Source organism: Myotis myotis, unplaced genomic scaffold, assembly GCF_014108235.1.
Source record: "Myotis myotis isolate mMyoMyo1 unplaced genomic scaffold, mMyoMyo1.p scaffold_m19_p_10, whole genome shotgun sequence".
NCBI classification, from domain to species: Eukaryota; Metazoa; Chordata; class Mammalia; order Chiroptera; family Vespertilionidae; genus Myotis; species Myotis myotis.
In genome coordinates this window covers 8,492,878-8,514,408 of record NW_023416314.1, presented here as the reverse complement: position 1 = coordinate 8,514,408, position 21,531 = coordinate 8,492,878, and the positions used below count along the sequence as shown (strand labels likewise).

Sequence of the window (21,531 nt, the reverse complement as noted above, 5' to 3'; positions counted from 1 at the left end):
CAAAGTCAAAGTGTCCAATGGTTGGGTGCTATAGAGGCTCCAAGGAAGACTTACATCCCATGCCCCTTTCCCAGCCTCTGGCGGCTTCCACACCCTTGGCATTCCGAAGCTTGTAGTTATGTTGCTCTGATATCTGCTTCTGTCTTCCAATGGCCTTTCTCTCTGGGTCCCAAATTGTCCTCTCCTTTCCCCTCTAAGGACACCAGTCATTGGATTTAGGGCCCACCCTAAATCGTTAAGTATATCTGCACAGGGCCTATTTCCAAATAAGGCCACATTTGTAGCTCCCCGGGGTTAGGACTTACACACATCTCCTGAACACTCTTCAACCTACTACAAATGTCCAAAGATATGCTTGAATAGAGGCATGTCATATACACACATGTGAAGAATATAGAAAAGACACAACTTGGACACACAGTGGATTTATATTTGTAGAGCATCTTACATGCATGTGGATTACTCTGTCCCACTTTTCCATTCTACATTTATAAAATCTTTTTTGTTTAAAAAATGATATCTAGGTAAACTTAATGTTCCATTTTGGAGTAATTGGATTTTTACTAATTTTGTGTCCATAGTCTATATTAATCTTTTAACTTTGAGGTGGGGGTGTATATTCTGACTCTGCTTGTTGATTCTTCCTTTTTTTTAGGCAAAAATATATATATATATATATATATATATATATATATATATATATATATATATTTTTAAATGAGAAATAGAAATTACCCTGAAGTGTTTGTATTTTTGTACTTGGTCTTCTTTATTCTCATATTGAAACCAGAAAAATTGGCATTCATGCCGCCTGTCACTACCAGAACCAATAAGTAGAGACAAGGATCGCATCTTTATGGACGCTTTATTCAGATGGCCAGTGATCGGCGAAGAGAAGACTGCGGGTTATGTACCCTAAAAGAACATCTTACTAGGACATCTCATCTCAAGCTGACCGTTTTTATAAGGAGAATAAAGGTGTAGATAAAGGGTTTGGAATTCAGGGAAAAAGTTAATCATTTAAAAGCTGCAGTACAGCGATTTTCCCAGCATCCCCTCATCTGCTGGCCAGTGATTCTTTATTTGCATCCTGCGGGGTGTACATTCTCTCCCTGGAGCACAATGGCTCAGACACCGCCTGGGTGTCTTACAGTCCTCCTGGGGCATAAATTCTAATTGATTGCTGGTCTCCTGGAGTCAGGGTGGGTCCAGTCATACATCTCAGTCCCTGGAACAATAGCCTTCTATATGCATCAGTGACCAAGCCTAGTAACTATACAACTAAAGCTAAACATTTTTATTTTTTTAAATATATTTTATTGATTTCAGAGAGGAAGGGAGAGGGAGAAAGAGACAGAAGCATCGATAATGAGAGAATCATTGATCGTCTGCCTCATGCAGGATCCCCACTGGGGATCAAGCCCACAACCCCAGGTATGTGCCCTGACCGGGAATCAAACCATGACCTCCTGGTTCATAAGTCAAAGTTTAACCATTGAGCCATGCCAGCTGGGCTAAAGCTAAACATTTTTAACTTCTTTTTTAAGAAAATACATTTTATTGTTTTTTTACAGAGAGGAAGGGAGAGGGATAGAAAGTTAGAAACATGGATCAGCTGCCTCCTGCACACCTCCCACTGGGGATGTGCCCGCAACCACGGTATGTGCCCTTGACCAGACTTGAACCTGGGACCTTTCAGTCCGCAGGCCGATGCTCTGTCCACTGAGCCAAACCGGTCAAGGCCATTTTTAACTTCTTGAGTTCCCCATCAATCTAAAGGAAGTACATCCAAATGAAGAGAGCAAAACGGAGAAATACTATTTCTGTGGCAACAGTTCTATTATACCTGTGTTTCAGCAGTAATTTCTATAGCCCATTGGATCACTGTAGCAGGCACCTCCAAGGGGCTCAAATTGGGCAATAACACATCAATATCTATTTTGTCACTTTCTCTAAAATTCTAGAAATCTTTCTCCGAGTAAAAATTATTTTAAACTCATCACATTAAAATACACGTTAATAGTGTATTACAAGTATATTTCAAATATTAAAAATAATAAAGTGCCACTTTATTTAACCTATCTCTTAATTCTTTGAATAATTGTTTTTTACTATCACTACTAACAACTGATATTTAGCACATAACTTCAACAAAGCACCAGACACTGTATTACAATTTTAATGTTATTTCTGTTTCTCATAATACACTTGAATTAGATGTATCATTAAGTTTCATTTACAGGTAAGGAAGCTAAAGCTCAAGAACTCAAGGAAAATTATTCCTACAACAAATATTTATTAAGCCAGCCACTGTGCTGAATGTCAAACATACAGCAATGAATAAGAATGAGCTAAAAACTGATGTGCAGGATGCATACCAATGTCTGTGTAACTTTAAGATCCACATTCCTCCTGAAAAATACCTGCTGCTGAATCTGATGCTGCGGCCAGATACTCTGTGTGTGTAGTATATACAAGTGTGTTATTTATATATTAAATAGCATGTAGTTTATATGTTATATATGTTCATGTTATGTTAATTTCTTATGATAATTCTTTTAAACGAATTGTTATTTTGTGTTGCAATGGAGTAGCACTTCCTTTTCCCTGCTTTTCGGGAAATTTTAAGAATTTGCTTTTCAACATATATGCCATTTGCATAAAAGCCACTGGGAGTAAGAGTTTGTATTAAGAATTTTAAATTAAAATAAACATTGATATGCCCGATGCTATTTGCATCGTGTTTTCTAAGTGATAGATATCATTGTTCTTGGTTTAAAGGTGAGCAATTTGCTTAGCAACCTTAAGGTACTTGGCGCATCTGAGGTTTGGCACCTTCTCTTGCCTAAGACACATCCCCTGCCTGCGCCTTCTGTGTCATCTGCTCCCCGGGATGCTTACCTGGTACCATTCCTTCTTCCTACCTCTAAACTTCACTAGTGGCTTCTGTTTTGCATTTCAGCTTACTCAAGTATCTGCCATTGGTCCTTCTCTCCTCTGTTCCCCTTGCTCTGAAACTAAACGCTGAAAACACCCTCTGCATTTGCTGTGATTTGTTTCTCCTCTCCTAGTTCCGCACCATCTTGATGTTTTCCCTTTTTACTCTAATTGCTTGCCCGGAAAGACTGTGCCAATCTGATGTTACCAATGAAACCTCATTGCCCATGTGTTCATTTTATTTCTAACATAATTAAACAACAACAGTTCAAGTTTCTTACCCATTTCCCATATATGTATTTGTGTTGTCTACTCAAGACTTTTGCCTATTTTCTTATTATGATTGTACCATTTCCTTTAAATTATCATGTGTAAGGAGGAACATAGATTATTTCATCACTCTTTGACCAACACTCTCCCCGGTAAAGGCCAACAGTGTGTGTGGGTGGGTGGGTGGAAAAATTGAACAACCGAACTGTGAAGGACACTGTGCAACTATGCAGCTCTCATTTTACCAGAACTTTCCTTTCCAGAAGCATAAAGCTTTCCTCCTCCTTTTCAGAAATCATCTCCCAACAGTCAAAATCCGATCTGTGCATGGCAGTTTGCTGCTGCAGCACTCGATGCAGAGACCACTGCCTGTCTCCTGGTGTGGTCTTGGGATGATGGATGTCGTGGGCTTCCAGCCAGTTGATCTTGTGAAAAGCCTCCTGCCTCCTTTCTTGCTGGCCTCTTTGGCTTCTGTCATTCACAAATCTTCTAGCTTCATAGATGCCTCTGTTCTACACTGTAAATCTCTTTTGTCCTTGTTAGGTGACAAAGCACTATCATAGCCAAGGCAGCCCTGGAATTTGGAAGCCTCAGGGGGTTGGGACATTGTTCCATCCAGTTTTATAAATTCATCTAATTTTACACTGAGCATGGATTGTTTTGTGTCTCAGCATCATATGTGGGTTGATTTCTCTGAATTACACAAGTATTTATAAGGTCCTGTTCTGTTGAATATATGTGCTTTTTGTTCTGTGCCTGGTATCACAGAGTATGTTCTAAATAACTGATTTGGCCCCCAGAAGTTTATTTTTATGTGGATGCAAATTGTTGTTCATAGATGACCGCAATTACATTAAAGAATATAAATAATGTATCTTTAACTTATAGCCATTTCAGCTACTTAACACATTTTCATAGGGATAATATATACAGATCTGGATCATTTTTGTAATAAGCTAATTATTTCCTAGAAGCTCTTTGGGCAGATATTAATTTCTGCAGGAATGAATTGCCATCTCACTTAAAGTGAGTATATAAAATGACCACAGCCCAGCCGGGTGTAGCTCAGCAGTTGAGCATTGACCCAGGGACCAAGAGGTCACTGGTTCGATTCCTGGTCAGGGCACATGCCCAGGTTGTGGGCTCAATCCCCAGTGGGGGGCGTGCAGGAGGCAGCCAATCAATGATTCTCTCTCATCATTGATGTTTCTATCTCTCTCTCCCTCTCCCTTCCTCTCTGAAATCAATAAAAATATATTTAAAAATAAATAAAATGAGTGAAATTTTTAATATACACATTTATAACAAAAACAGGCACAAGCAGATAGTTAAATTTCAGTTAATTTGCATAGTTGTTTTTGTGTCTGTTTGTTTTTTGTCCAACTATCGATAATGCATGAAAGAACAAACAATGTGTCCTTGGAGAAAAACTTATACATTGTAAATGGTCTCTTGGCTTCTTAGTATTCTTTCTGAAAATTCCCGCACTATATGAAGAGCCTATTCTTTTCCTCAAAGGTATCATTACAAAATCAAGGTAGATTGCTATTCGGCTTCGGTTCAATGGACTGGGGTTTTAAAAGGAGTTCATCATTTCAGTTTCATAATAAGGAAGTATTTGTTCAATTAAATCATAAGAATATAAACCAAATAATAGGAAAAGCGTGACTTAAAATCATAGCATGACAGATCATAATGAAGACCAATATTCTATCTTATAAATTATTTCATTGTGTCTGTGAGAGTAAATAAAAACATAAAAATTCCGTTCAAGATGTAATTAGAATAAAGATCCCGGAGGATGGGGAGGTAGATTAAAGAGCTTCACTGACTTTTCCTACAGCCTACTCGGGATATCTCGTAGAAAAGCAGCCTATCCCACCAGCCCCAGTGTGATCTGGCCACTGGTTTAGAAGCAGGTTCATGATAACTTTGAGAATCAATGTAATTTACACTGGAAACAGAAACAGCTCCCGCTGCTCATGTCAAGCATATTGCATTAGCAGCCCTAGTTGGACAGAAAAGGATAAATAAACAAACTGAAAAAAAACCAAAAAACACACATATTTTTTACTCCTATTGCAGTTCACTCAAATAGGCATTTTCTGAGCACTGTCTACATCGTAGGTAGGGAGTTCCAAAGTTTCCAGCTCATCAATAATTAATGCGTGTTTATTATATCACATTGGTAAAGATCTAAATGTCTTAAGAAGTAAAGGACTTTTTAACAGTAGCATTTTCCATTTTGTGAATGATTCCTGCTGCTAAAATGAATTAGAATAAACCTTTTTTTTTTTTTTTTTTACTTTTCTTAAGAGTTGTATTAATCAGGATAGGCTAGGTCAGGGGTGGGCAACCTTTTTGTGAGTGCGTGCCAAAACCAGCAAAATCTCTGACTCAAAATTCTTCTGCGTGCCAACCCTAATTTTTTCAGAACATGTTACGCCTGCTTGATATCTCTTAAGGTGTATGTATGTGAAGAACCTTGAAGAAATAATAAAATTCATTCGAGTGACAAAAACACAGTATATGATGAAAAATACATTTAGGAAGGCAGGGGGAGTTAAGGCAGAGGCATAGAAATTGGTCTTCCCCTCTCTCGTCAATCCATGTCTATGGTCTTTAAGATAACTTGTTATGTAAAATTATTTATTTATCTAAGATGCACCTACACTGAATTTATCTGAAAAATAAAAAAGGTGATATTAAGAAAAAAAATTGTAAATGGAAGATTATAAGAGAGGGTTTTGCGTGCCAGCAAAAGTTACTGGCGTGCCATGTTTGGCACACGTGCCGGGGGTTGCCCACCCCTGGACTAGGTTTTGCTGAATTTCTACTGGGTTATCCTACTATTGTCACTCAGAACTGGGAGGTAGGTGCCATGCTTTGAAATTAACATTGTGATTCAAAAGCACATAGGCTTCAGCTATCAGCTTTTTATTCAGAAATAAAAAGGAAGGAGGTACTGATATATGGTTCTAGGGGATGAGCCTGGGCCTCAGAAACATGAGGCTAACTGGATGAAACCAGACACAAAAGGTCACATATTACAGAAGTGTATTTAAATTAAATATCCAGACACAAAACAATCCATGGAGACAAAAACAGATTGACGGTTGCCAGAGGTTAGGAGGAATGGGAAGGCTAAGCAGCTGCTTGCTGGGTCCAGGCTCCCTCTGGGAATGATGAAAATATTTGAAACTAGATAGATCAGGTGGTTGCATCAGGTTGTGACGGTATTAATTGCCAGTGAATTATTCCACTAAACATTGAATAATTTAAGTTGAGTTTCAACTAAAAAAAAAAAACGACCAAAATGTTTAATTTTTTTGAAATGTGAAAGAAAAAGCACATTGGTTATTTGTGTTTTTATCATATTTAATTATATTCTCTAGATGAAACTGTACTGTATAGTAATATCTGTGGGCATTTTTATTTAATAAATGCCCGTAATGAAACTACTTGAGAATGGTGTAATTACTGATTTTTTTTTAAGGAGTCATCATTCTACTACTTAGGATTTTCACCTACAAATGTTCCCATCTGTCTGTGTAATTCCCTGCCTTGAATTTTAAATCTTCCCAGGAACTCTGTATTTTTTTCTACTTAAGTTATTACTGTGATGTTGGGAGTTTGCACATGGAATGACTCCCACAGTGGAATCATTTTTGAAAATCCATTCACATGGGGTTTTCCTCTTTCACGCCATTAATGAAGGTGTCAAGTAGAAAGGTCGTTAAGAGCAATGCCAGCAGTGCCCCGCTGATTATTCGAGTAGAATTTGATATACTGCCTTTAATAACTGCCTTGTCTTTGTCAAGTAATTCTCAGTTCATGTTGGGGGCCTCATGGTCAATACAATTAAAATTAATTTTGTCATTGTAGGGTAGTGCGATGTTTTCCAATGCTATCCTGGCAATGCCCGAGTACCAAACTTTCTTTGCTACGATCAGGCGCTATTGGGGCAGCATTCCTATTTAATTATTATGAGAGTTAATAGCAACGGCTTCCATAATAATGGAGGGCTGATTTTTCATTTCTGGCTCTTTCTTTTCCTGGCTGTAATCTGTGGACTGTTTCACTGCTCATTAGTACCTCTACCTGTGTTCATTTTGCCTGGCTAGCCGCCTATTTCCAGTCTAGGGATGAGGGTAAGGATTGATAGCTCTGGGATTAAATGAAAGTGCACTTAATCCCTCAGTATAAGCTACTTTCCCCAGATGGCAACACTAAAGGGGCAATTAGAGTCCTGACTATGAGGGGGCCTGTTGTGATCCTCTGGCCAGTGTTTCCCCCCAGGGGTGGGCACTGCTGGAGACTGATAGGGATTATTCCATACACTGAAGGGTGCAGAGCACCCCACACCTGAAGTTCTAAACGCCAGTGGTCTCCAGGAGAACCCAAAGCACCCCACGCATTTCTGGGTGCCTCCACGCAGTGCAGATCCACACCTTCTCACTTTAAGTGATGAGCAAACTGAGGCCCAGGGAGGTGTGCCTGAAGGCACCGGTTCAGCAAGTGGCAAAATTGGTTCTAGAACCAAAATATCCACTTCCCTTGTCTACTTTCTACCATAGCTAGTTTCATGTAAAACATTTAAACTTGAATCTTAGTGGACTCTCAATACTGGTCTGAAATAATTCAATTAATTTTTCTACATTATTTACTCTCTTATGGTCTATGGTGCCAATTTCATACCTTCTCCTCACTCCTCAATCCTTCAACACTCCCTGTCCTCACCTCGCTCAAAGCTGGTGTTTTTGCATCTTATTTCACTGTGAAAACAGAAGATGGAGGAAAACTAACTCACCTTCCCACCATCAGCTATGCCAGCCTGCCTGTGTTTACACCCATATGCTCTGCCTACCTTCCCGCTGCAAGCAATGAACTCCTCCTGCTCCTAAGGCCCCTGCCTCCCTCGTCTGCAAATCTGTGCTACTTCAGTTCTCTCTGTTCTCTCTTGTTCTCCCCCTGGTTCGTCCTCATCTGCCTTCGGAGTAAAAGAAATGCTCTCATGGCCCCTTCCTTCATCTACTAAGGTGTTTTTCCACTTTCCTGAAAGCATTATTTCCTGAGAGAGCTGTGAGTACCTGCTTTCTCCACCTCTTTCACTCTAATAACTCCTCAACCTCCTCAGGCAAAGCTCCTATTCCCCACCCCACCCACAAGGCCACTCTTACCAACGACCTCCACCTTGCAAATCCAGCCCTGGCTTCTCGGCATCCTTCCTAGCCCTCCCAGTAGTACTGGACACAATGACCACACTGTTCTCCAGGAAACATTTTCTTCATTTGGCTTCTTGGACATGTTTTTGTTTTTCTTTCTATTTCCATCCTCTCTCTCTCTCTCTCTCTCTCTCTCTCTGGCTTCTCTTTCTAGGGCTCCTTTGCTGGCTCCCTCTCCGCTGTTCAACCTGTAAATACTACACCTAGTAAGGTCCCAGCCCTCAGCTCTTCTATTTTTAACAAAGCAACCAGAGAAAACTTTAAAAAATAAATCTAACATCTCTCCCTTCTTTAAAACCCTTCAAATGATTTCTCATAACTCTTAGAATAAAATATAAATCCTCTCTTCAGAACTACAAGGCCTTGCATAATCTAACTCCTTCTATACTACTCCTTCTTTTCACCCTAACCACTGGCCTTCTTCCTGTTCCTCGACACTTTTAGTTTGTTTCTCCTCAGGGTTTGCATAGGGTGTTCCTTCTGAAATGCTCTTTTCCCACACCTTCTCAAGGATTTCTCTCACTCACCATCCAGGTTTCTCCTCAAATATCACCTCCTCTGAGAGACCTTCCCTGAGTATTTAACGTAGTACCCTCTCTTCCTCCATCATTTTCTATTCCCTTACAGCCCTTATTCATAGATGTGTCGCTATTTGATATATGGGTATTCATTTGCTGTTATTGAGAGGTAATGTGGTAAAATGATTAAACACATAAAGTCTGGATCCCAAATTGCTGGATGCAAGCACTTAACTAGCTCAGATTTACCACCTTGAACTACTCACTTAATCTCTCTGTTCCTGTGTCCTAACCTTTAAAATGGGGGAATTTTTTTAATCCTGATGGATTGTTACAGAGATAAAATGAGTTAAAATGTATAATAGGCTTAGAATAAATGACTCTCTTAGTAAGTGCTATGTAAGTGATTAGGTGTTTTACCAGTGTTTGAAACTTCCACTCTAAAATATACTTCAAGAGGACAACTGCCTTGACGTTATTCTGTACCACTATTTTTCTAACTACTAAAGCCATAACAGTGCCTGGTGCATCCCTGGCTCTCAATAGGTAGTCACTGAATGAATAATTTGCTACTAATTGGACTGATGTCTCAGCAGACTCTCAAATTAAATATTTGTGGCTTGAAAACATTAGCTTTGAAAATGACTTTTATCAGTATAAAAGTTTGACTTAGAATACCTGTAAAATAAGACACTCACATCTGCCTACACATCAGTAGGATTTTGCTAAGACCCTTCGACTTATAGGATCCATGAAGAGCACAAAAAGGTATAAAATATTTAGGGTGAACTAGGAGACAGAGCAGCGGTAAGTTAAAGATATGCCTTTGTTCATTCAATGAAAAAATATAGCATAAAAATGAAAGAATGACAATTAGAATTGAGGTTCTAATGTTTAGCTTTACCCCTAAAATTTTTTAATGTTTCTGAGAAATGTGTCCCTTAACATTTTCTATTTAGAGTTGTATATTTATTTCTGCTCAATTGGCCACTTTCCTCTGGGTCAGTATGTTACCCTCAAGCTGAGGACACTTTCCCTTAGAAATAGAGCTTTTGAATGCCTGTATTTTTTTCGGGTATCAAGTTATTCAAATATAGCCAAATATGATACAGAAAATGTTCCTATGAAAGAAATATAGACTTTTATTAATGAGATATTACATATGGTATCCAGAAATCTCTAGGTTTGTTTTTTTTGTTGTTAATATTTTGTATTTATTTGTATCAGGGTAGACTGAGATAAGTCAGCTTCTTAGTATAAAATGTATGGCAGATTTACCTTAGCAATGTGCTAGATCATTTTGGGCAACTATAAATGAACATAATTCATTTAATCTGATCAGTCAGCTTCACCATTCTTTATAGCATCTCAAGTGAAAAATCCTGAATCGCTAACCCATTCTCTGAACTTCCTGTAGGACATAAACTCACCCCTTTAGTTGGCTGCCAAGTTTTTAGTCCTTCACAAAAGTATAGAAAGTTACAGTGCAAATGCAAATTTACAACTTCCACATGTGCTTCTATAACTCTTAGCTACAACCTGAAATATGTTTGGAATGTTTTTTTAATTCTTTATTGTTTAAAGTATTGCATAAGTCTCCTCCCCCCCCCCCCGCCCCCCACTGACCTCTCCCCGGCGGCTCCCACCCCCCAGCATATGCCCTCATTTAAAATTATAGTCTCATTGTTCTTTGAATTTTTGCTAAATTACTTGAAGTAAAAGGCAATTTAACCTGAATCACTGAGAACAGTTGGATAGCCTGGAAAGGTTTTTGCATTTTTCATAAAACTTGCACCAATTCCTTAATTATTGAACACTTAATTAGAGCAAGCACACTTTCCATTTCTCGTATTAATGAAGACACTTTCAGACCAAACTTAAGAGTCATTATATAATGAAGCTCTAACAGTGGCAACCTTGCCATATGGGACATGAACTCCTATTTCTTACAGCATATCAATGAGATTGTTTCCTGTCAGTTCCTGTTTTGGAGACCAAGTGATGACAGTTGGAAGTGTTTGAACAGAGAATATCTTGGTTTCTGTTTTACTCGAACTGCCCATCTGTTGCTTTAACTTTATGCAGTTATTTCTGATAGAATGAAACTTACACCATTGCCTCCAGTATATTTATGTAGAAGTTTTATTAATATCATTTAATTATACATTCTTAATGAGATAGGCTACAAGTGAAGTTATTAAACAGTGAATTGACAAACTGGCTTACCTGGTAACCAAAGTTGCCTTGCATATGTTTCTGATATTCCACTGATTTCACAAACTTCTCTGTCTTACCCTTCCTCAAGTCTATGAACGTTAACCCCTTGTCCCAGGTTTTACTGTCCTTCTAGTGGCAAAGGCAAAGGTCTCACCTTGCCATTTTGCTTTCCATCAAAATATTTGGCACACTGGACATTAGTGACTGGCCCACTTCTCCTTAGAACCTTCTTGGGCCTCTGCTTCCATCATAGTCTGGCTATAGACCCCTCTTTTATCTCCCAGCCCCCTGACGCTATAAGGCTTTCTACCGGATTCCTGGGCTCTCCCACAACTATCCAAAAACGCTCCCCTTGCTTGGTCCTGCCTCACATTCATTTCATTGCATCTTGACCTTCTGATAGCTCCAAGGCAACATGAAATAAATGTGAAGGTAACATCATTATTTACGTGTTTCTTTCTGAAATTTCTGCTTTGTTTTGTTCCAATATTCCCTTAAAAACTCAAAACCTGACATTTACTTGGAGCTGTAAATTAAGTCTATCACTATAAGTGTAAAAACTGGTATAAATTTGTTTTATTCGTGCTTTTTCAGGATAATCCAAGCTCATAGATAATAGAAATACTTCTTTTTAGTACCCTGTGGCCCCATTTTCTAATGTCAATTTCTATGCCATCTTTTAATTGCATAGAGATATATATATACCACTTCCAAGGAGTCTTGAAAATTAAAGTTTCATCAAATTCAGTTATCCTGAAATTATACTGTTCTTTCATTAAATTATTTTAGCATTTCTTTTATGTGGGTACTCACAGCATATCTGTGTGCTTTACATTAAAAATCCACTTTGAACATTTATGGCGTGGCTTTCTTATAATTTTTTAAATGATTAACTTTCCAGCCCAGAAACATTTGATGAATGAGTTTAGATGAGGTTTTTTTCGCCTACACAAAACAGATTAGGACATTCTACCTTTAACATTGGACATATACAGATAACATGGATCATTGATCATGTAGGCCTAGTTACAGCTTGCTTGGAAGTGCCCACAGCACACCCAGGGGCCTTACATTAAAAACCCACTTCTATCACTTACAGGGCGGCCAGATGTTCTGGTTTTCCTGGAACTGATGGAGAAGCTGCCAGGACACTGAGACATCAGTTTTGAAACCAGGACAGTCCCAGACAAACAGGGATAATTCGGCCACTGTTAGGACCATGTAAATGGCCCTAACAGTGGGAGAGTGGACAACTTAAAAGTACAGGAAGAGTTTATTTCTTGGATCACTTACATTTAAATCTATACATGTAAATATCAGTCATGTTGTTAATCCAAAACATATTTGTCCTAATTAGACAAAGGTAATCTTACCTCACATATTTTTACATAAAAATAAGTTAAATAAAAAGTCACACTTTCATTGCATCAACTTGTTAATGTGGAACTTTGTCCATTATTCATTCACATAATCTTATTTATTAAGCAGGTTCTGTTGGCCTCCAATAAAATAGTAAGAAAGAAAGATATTATGAACAAGATTATGATCTTTCCAGAAAATCTCATCACTTATTATATTTTTGTTAGTAATTTTGGGCCCCATTCTAGGTTTTCCAGATGCCGGAACTTTTTCATAATTGCTATCTGATTGGTATTTCATTGTTCAAGAGAACCCCTGTTCTTTTATTTCCTGCAGTTCAAGTATATGACGAAGGTCCCATCAAATTGATTCATCACCTGTAGTTAATTCATTCTGCCCTGTATTTCTGGTTGTTTATCCATAGTACAGGCCTCAAATCCTTTCCATTAACTTTGTGGGGAAGTATTTTTCTACAACTGCTGAGTCATGCTCCAAGGTTAAGCCCATAATAGAAACAAGGTGAACACAGTGCCACTGTGGGTCAAGGCAGAAACAGACCACAAACTTTACCCTGAAGTTTAGCTTGAGAATATGCCATACGTTAATTCTTATTTGGTTAGCTAAGTCATCTCAAAGTGACCTCATCTTTGAGAAGGTGACAGAGTCTCCTGTATCTGGCTGCAGCTCAAAGTGCCAGTTGAGCACCAAAAATGATGTTGCTGCATTGAAGAAATTCAGCCCCTGGAACAGTGCCTGACATACTGTAGGTGCTCAATGAAATTTTGTCCGTGCATCCTGCAGTGTAGTACTGTAGCTAGCATCTCAAATGGGAAGCAGTTCATTCAAACCCTGAACTCATATTCTGTAGTATTTCATGAAGTAAATATTATTTCTGAATTATTTATTTTGTAATTTTTTCTAACTTGACTTTTACATTTTTTAAAGGCAAAGACTATAACTTACATTCCCTCATCTCTCTGGATGGCATCGTGCAATTACAAGGCTCTCGGAAAAATATATTGAATGTTATTGAGATGGATGAATGCAAAACACAGGTTTGGGTTTGTTTGTGTGTGTGTGTGTGTGTGTGTGTGTGTTTGTTAACAGATAGAGGAATTGAATCCCTAGATATGACATGAATTTGAAAGGGAGTATATATTAATTAATATAATTTTAAATTAATTTTTCTTTTCATCTCAAGGGGTCTTTTTAGTAAAGTGCTGGTAGGGTAAGATTTGTAGAATGGTCGCCAAAGCCGGTTTGGCTCAGTGGATGGAGCGTCGGCCTGCGGATTGAGGGGTCCCGGGTTCGATTCCGGTCAAGGGCATGTACCTGGGTTGTGGGCACTTCCCAGTGGGGGGTGCAGGAGGCAGCTGATCGATGTTTCTCTCTCATCGATGTTTCTAACTCTCTATCTCTCTCCCTTCCTCTCTGTAAAAAATCAATAAAATATATTTTAAAAAAAAGATTTGTAGAATGGTGATTGATGCTGTAGGGTAAAAATTTGATAGAGGTGATGGTATTTTCTTATGATGTTAATCATCTATTTTATTTTCAACAACATCAATATTTAAATTAACAGAAGGAAAATATACACTTCATCATCACCTGGAACAGGCCCATGTTGCCTCCTCTGAACTTTACCATAGGAGAAAATTATCTTGTTATCCTTCAAATGATGTTCTTAAAGCAAGCCTTACTGCTTAGAAATATAGAAATCCTGACTTTTACATTTCTCAAAGAGAGAGATATATATAATCATCAGAACATATATAGTGTAGTAATAGGACACAAAGCTGCCCCAAGGTGTGCCCATCTCCACGCAGAATTCACAGCGGGACTGCAAACCTCAAATTTCTAACAAGTGACCCTTAGAAATTCTGAGATTCTAGCAGGTGAACCCAGAAAAACAAAAGTTCAAAAGCAAGTTTGACTCAGGCTCTAATGTGGAAATATTTTTATTTTTTGATAACTTGCCATGATGAATAAAGTATTGTGGAATGGTAGTTAATCCTTAATCTCAGCCCAGTCCCCACCTACTTTATAAAACAGCACCTAAACCAAGAGATGATTGGTTAAAAAACCAGATTTCTGGGTTTCTCCCCCCCCCCCCTTCCTCCTCTATTTCTCTTTACCATTGTTGTTCCTCTTTCGTTTTCCTCAAAGAATGTCAGCATCAATTAATGTCCTCACCAGTGGTTTCCTGGTGTGAATCCCAGAGTACTCCCTAGCTATTCACTGAGGTATTCTCTGTGGAATGTTGGCTGTCAGTGAATGGCCCTCTGAGGGAAGTGCAGTGTTCTCTTTCAGAGGCAACATGATGTACCTGCAGTGAAGATGACTTCTTGCAGACATCCGTTGGTCTTTTCCTTTTGGGGAACGTGGATTTATCCCGTAGAAACAAGATAAACTGTATGACCCAGATTTTAAGAAAGGTGTTCAGATCAGATGCTCTACTAATCAAACGATATCAGTCTCATTTAACTGTAGAAGAAGGCATTGCTGTAGTTTTGAAATCCATGCGATCAACAATAGTGACTTTTAGGTAAGGTGGGTACTAGGTTGAATCAAGTGTTTAATGGATCTTTTCAATGGCTAATGATTTTAAACAGGTTAGGCCTATTTCATCATGTGGTTTGCTTTATCATGATTTCTAATGGGAAGAAAGGAAATGAAGACTTGTTCATTATTTTCCAGGTAGTTAATTTCCAAAAGTGGATACTTAGAGATTATATTTCAGCGACCTGAACTGTAAGAGGAGAGTTTCTTTGTTTTTTCCAGCATCAGTGATGGGCATTTTAGGCATATTGAAAGTGCATCATACTGGCTTATTTCTTATTTAAAAAATAACCTCCAAGTTAAAAGTTATACCTTCATTTGCACATATTACTAATTTCATGTTCACTCTTTTTGTTCTTAATTGTTTACAAATTTTCTCCCTATTCCTACCAGGTTGTCATCACCTTGAGGTGTAGAATTGGAACTTACTCATTTCTATGTGTATAAAAACTTGGCTCAATGCTTCTGGGTATTCAGTAAGTAATTGTTGAGTGTATTCTGATTACTGCTACTCATTGTCGCTTTTTCTGGTAGTGTCTTGGTAGTTTCCATAAAATAAAATTTTGTAACAATTTTGCACCAATCTCTGGATTCCAAACGTGTCTGCTAAAGAAGGTTACAAAATGAAAAGAACTTGGCATTTGAAATCAGAAAGACTTCAATTGAGCAACCTGGTAGGTGAGTTGGTTTTTTCAACTGAGGGTCAGGATACCTTGGTGGGATACAAGTGGGACATGTCTAACATATTTTAGACAGGTAGTAAAGTATAATAAAGTATTCAAAGAAATATACCAGAAAAGGATAAAAAGTTACATATTATTTCATTTTATTTTTGTTTCAGAAATAGATTGATGTGTGTGCATTTGTATGTGTGTGTGTGTATGTATGTGTGTGTATGTGTTGTGGAACTGGGTCACAATCTGAAATGCGGATTGTTGTTGGAAAAAGTAAAAACAAAACAAAACACTATGCTAGTGGATATTTCAATATTTCATAATAATTCTGATCCTTGAATATCCTCTGTAAAATGAGGCTAATAATAACTATTTTGAACATATATTCTGAGGATTAATAAGTACTAACATATGTGAAGTACATTACAGCATGCTGAGTCCAGTAGGATATGAAAGGGGTTTGCATATTTGTATTTGTAAAGGAATCCATACATTTATCAAATCAGTTCCAGTTATATTTCACAAGCATTTAATTGTTTATTCCTGACCTCACTCTGAATTTCTTTCTTCATTTTAATTATACTTGTCCTGAGCACTTAATTAGAAACAAAAGTAGAAAAAAGTCTCTGTTGGTCATTTTCAGTAGTTCTTTTGGGTGTGAGCCTTGATGCAAATGTAGACAGGGTTGGGGATATAAGCATAGGGAAAGCTATAAGGAAGAAGAAACCTGGGAGACGAACTGACAATAGCCTCATGGGAAAAAATGACTCTTCCAGAAGAAGGTGATTAATCTCATCAAGAAGCAGATCAAGCCGAAACCGGTTTGGCTCAGTGGATAGAGCGTCGGCCTGCGGACTGAAAGGTCCCAGGTTCGATTCCGGTCAAGGGCATGTACCTGGGTTGCGGGCACATCCCCAGTGGGAGATGTGCAGGAGGCAGCTCATAGATGTTTCTCTCTCATCGATGTTTCTAGCTCTCTATCTCTCTCCCTTCCTCTCTGTAAAAAATCAATAAAATATATTTAAAAAAAAAAAAAAAAAAAAAAAAAAAAAAAAAAAGAAGCAGATCAAGAAAAGGATATGAAGGAATATGAGGATTATAGGGGAAGTTGTTTTGTTTTCTGTAGCCTTTGAGAATATTTTGAGTGGTTGTCAATCTTTTTGAGACAATAGAAAGTTTAAAAGGTACTGTGGTTGGTAATATAACTAGAGGCCCAGTTGTGCACTGGGGGGGGGGGGGGGGGGGAGGGAGGGGAGGGGGAGGGTCCCTCAGTCCGGCCTACGCCCTCTCACAGTCCGGGAGCCCTTGAGGGATGCCCAACTGCCTTGGAGGCAGGAGAGGCTTCTGCCACCACTGCTGCACTTGCTAGACATGAGCCTGGCTCAGGGCTTCTGGCTGAGCCGTGCTCCCGCTGTGGGAGCACACTGACCACCAGGGGGCAGCTCCTGTGTTGAGAGTCTGCCCCCTAGTGGTCAGTGTGCATCATAGCAATTGATCACTCTGCCATAGTGTCGATTTGCATATTAGCCTTTTATTATATAGGATCTTTGTGCTTGAAAATGGCTCTCCCCTCAAACAGTTTATAGATGAGAAATCTGAGTTATATAGCATGTGATCTGATTTGCCTAAATAGCTGGAATCATAACATCTTTCTTGACTTTGAATCTGCTACTCTTTCTAATACCAGTCTTGATGGAGTCTTATCCTGAAACATTGTCTCCGAGTCTGATGACCTCAGGCAGCTGAGCTGTTTCTCTCACACCTATTAGCCACGGGTTGTATTCAAATCTAGGATCTTCCCTTTCTCACTATCATTGGACGGCAGCTTTGTCAGATGGGTCATAGACCTGAATGAAGCCTTAAAGACCTTCTCATTGAGAACTTTCCACATGTTATTTTAACAGAGAAAACATTTTTGCAGACAAGACTTAACGTGGCAGCTTAATATATAAAGCATATTTTTTAAACGTTCTAGTCAAAATTAGTTTTAAGGGATCTGGAGCACTGCCTGCCCCTGCTCTCACCCCCACCACAAGGAAACCACTAGCCTTGAAGAAGCACCACAATTTTTTTAAAAATCTCCTTGATTGCCTTTGTTTTATAACCAGGATTTCTTTGACTTCAGGGGAAAGAGAAAAGTATTTTAGGCTATTCTAGGAGAAAAATCTACTCTCTCAAATATGGCAGAAATAGCTTTGAGAGGTGAATTGCAGGGAGCATGACTCCAGAGGAAGCCAGGGGAAGATGCAATATGTGAGGAAACGGGTCCATATGCTGTTCAGAGCAGGCATTTGTAAGTATTAATCAACTGGAGTAGAGCTGACCCACTTTTCCAAGAACTTCCCCAAAGAAAACAATCTGTGAAAATAGACATTTTTCTCTGACTATAAATAATGTTAGTGCTGCTTTGAACTACTTTTGTGCAGATGCCTTGTTGGGGGGTCTGCAGCGGTGGCTTCTTTCAGCAGATTCTGCAAAATAGGCACTGGTTTGGACAAGCTGCCCTTACCCTGATAGGACAGTGTCTCTAAAAGAAGGGGCTGCTTTTCCTTTATCGATTACTTGCAAACCAGCTAGAGCCCCCTGAGCCTCCCCAGGATGAGGTTCAATGACCTGTGATAAGGGAAGTGCAAGCGGGGCCCAAACCAGGCCACCCCACTTCACATGTCTAAGAACTTGACCCCAAGGCCAGCGTTAGTCGTTTCTGATGTTTTTAATGATCACATTGCCGAGGAGCCCATGTCTCATAATTCCCGGGAACCTGAGATTCCCTCCCGTTGCTGGCTGATTTCTGAACTGTGTCAATGCTTTTTTCGTCCGGGTCCCTTGACCGGATGTTTAATCGCATTCGCTACTTCCTTGTCTGTAGACTCGTCTTGCCCATGACCACTCACCAGCTTGGCACACGGGGGTAACTCTCCCTCAGGGAGAAAGGGGGTCTGGGTGCCCGTGGTGCCGATCACCAGCACGTTTCTCTTCAGATCGATGGAGCACTGATGTCTCCTGAGCATATCCAGGCCCAGGAGCATGTCCATGGGCTGCTCCTCGAGGATAGCGAAAGAGCATTGCAAGAAGTCCCCCTCGATTTGGATCTGCGCGAGGTGGACGCGGCCGATGATCCTCTGCGTGCCCACCCCCTTGGCGATGCCCGCCCAGCGCCGGTCCACCAACCGGATGATGTTGCACCGCTCGGCGCAGGCTTGGCTCATGATGGTCATCTGCGCGCCCGAGTCCACGAACGCCTTCATGGGGTGGCCGTTCACCCTGCAGTTGATGTAGAGCATGGCCACCTGCCCGAAGCTCTCGGGCGCCTCTTCCATGGCGATGTTCATGTTCTCCTCGATGTTCCGCTGCCGGATTTCTTCTTCGATTCGGACCTGAGCTTCCAGATCAAACGGGTCAGCGGAGTAAAGGCGAAGCTTCTCCTGCTCCCGCCGCGCCCTCTCCTGGCGCTGCTCCGTCAGGACCTGAGCAAAGGTCTCCAGGTTTCCGCTGAGCAGGGCCTCCGCCAGCGGGGGGTTGCGTTCCTTCAGCAGCGACAGGTCGTGGGGGTTGGAGAGCAGCAGGCTGCGGATCAGGGCGGGGCTCTCCACGCCGTGGGCGGATGGCATCTCGCCGGAGGCCAAGCCTCCGAGCTGCTGCTGCTGCCGGGCGCTGGATGTCCCGGGCATGGCTGTCCCAGCGAAATCCACCCCGGGCCAGCTTGATGTCCGTCTCCCAGTCCGGGGCCCCACGCTGTCCTTCTGGAGTAAAACCACCATGTCGCCCTCTCGGAGGCCGTAGGAGCCCAGGGAGCAGTGGTCGTCGGCGAGGAGCCGCTCCATGTAGATGATCTGCGTCTCCTCGGCGGGGATGCCGGACTCCAGCGCGCAGAGGGCACGGAAATTGTGGAGGTCAAAGTCAGGGCTGACCTGGAGGGAGAAGGTCACCTCGGAGAGGTCCCTGCGCACACAGTACACGGTGACCAGCATGGCATGCGCCCAGGAGGGCCATGTGGGCAGGGGGCATCGGTTCACTGGCGGGCTGGCGGCAGCTGGTCTCCCCGCTGGCTCAGCTGCTCCTGGGACCCGGTGCCTTCGCGGAGGGCCAGTCGCCTGTCCGAGAGGCCCAGCCACTCACCAGCCGGGGGCTGCCTGCCAGCCTGAGTGCCGGCTGCCTGGCCCCGTGGAACCCGGAGGTAGGCGCTGTGTTCCAACCTTCATTTGAACCTGTGCTGTTTGGAACTAAGAACGTCTGTTCACATGGAAACCAAGTTACTCAGGTCAACTAGGTTCCAAGGCTCGCCCTTCAAAGCCTGTTTAACCCAAGACTTTTTCAACTTTGCCTGAACAACATACTAATAATCACTGTGTTCATCTGAGAATTGTATTCTTCATACTTTTATGTAACCCCCGAACAGTGAGTCCTGGTTTCCTAATGGCAAGACTCATGCTGTGTGCTTGGTAGAAGAGCTGGGTCAGGCTCCGTGTCTGCCCTGGAGAGTCTCACATTCTAGGTAGGGACTGATGGTAAATGGAGAACCATAATGGGGGGAGTACCCTTACAAAGACACATGCAGCTTACTAATGAGCAGAACAGAGATGTGTCTCCAAAGAGGAGATAGATGTTCAAGGCTATTGAAGGATGAACATTTGCCATGTGAAAAATGGTGAGAGTCGCTCCAGGCAAAAAGAATTGCATGAACAAAAGTAAAAATTCATGACAAGGCCTATTCTTGTGAAAAGTAGAATATTTAACTAAGAAGCGAATGGATGACCCTTTAACCCCAAATATATATATATATGATTTTGAATGGCAGACTATATGAAGCTGGAAAAAAATTATTCAAGCCGATTCATGGTCACATATGAATCCAAGGAATTTAAATATTATCAATAAGCAAGATTCTCCCCTTAAAAATATAAAAAAGGAGGGAATAAAAAGAAAATAAAGAGACAGGAAATAGAAATGGAAAAGATTAGAAGCAGGTATTTGTGACTTTTTATTTAATTGATTTAAGGACCAGTATTTTTGCAACATATAGAGGACATGGTGGCAGCGGGGACAACTAGAGGCCCAAAGAGGAAGCTCTTACTAGAACATGAAAATATAAGGAAGACGAACTCCGACACTGTGAGGAATAAATGTGTTTCTTGAGTAGGATGAGCCGGGTGTGTTTGCCCACTGGATGTGGGGGGTGTAAAAGGAGAGTGTGTGTGGATAGCGGAGAGGGTCTCTAGAGTGGGAGACTGGCTGGAAATAGGCCATTCATTTCCTGGGATGGATGAGTGAGATGAAACTTTGAGGAGCCCAATTTGACATCAGTTCTGTGTAAAGTGCATCAGAATGCCATACTGGAGGGCCAGATATGCCTAGCTCCTGATGCTAGGGCCCGGCACCCCCAATGCCTACGCACCCCAGAGTACAGGCTGGCGGAGTAAGGATACAGATGTACTTGGGGACAAATGGTGGCTGGGTAAAAATCCTTGTGTGCTGTTTTTTGTTGTTGTTTTTACTGTTTTTGTTTGTTTTTTCCTCTATATTTCACAAAGTATTTTGCCGTAAAGAGCTCAAGCTTCCTGGGCTCAGTCTTCCCAGGTATATCTATTTCAGAACCAAAAGATGGTATCTTCTGCCTGGTCTCCCAAACCCCTTATTTCAAGTTTTGTCAGAAGTCCTGCACCCTGGCTTAGAGGAGGATTTTGCATCCGCTTAAGTAATTTTATTTTTGTGGAACCTGTTTGTCATGTGTTTGGCTTCTCATGAAAACTATATCTCACTCATTGCTCGAAT

The 21,531-nt window shown here is 40.7% G+C and overlaps 2 protein-coding genes across 3 annotated transcripts in view; one reads left to right on the top strand and one right to left on the bottom strand.

Annotated features, from left to right (window-relative positions):
- Positions 1–21,531, top strand: part of PDGFD (platelet derived growth factor D) — a 224,786-nt gene that overhangs the window by 84,929 nt on the left and 118,326 nt on the right. The gene's annotated exons all lie outside the window — the stretch shown is intronic.
- On the bottom strand, positions 18,561–19,730 carry DDI1 (DNA damage inducible 1 homolog 1). The gene has a single exon (XM_036324421.1). The coding sequence runs from the start codon at positions 19,728–19,730 to the stop codon at positions 18,561–18,563; it is 1,170 nt and encodes a 389-aa protein (XP_036180314.1).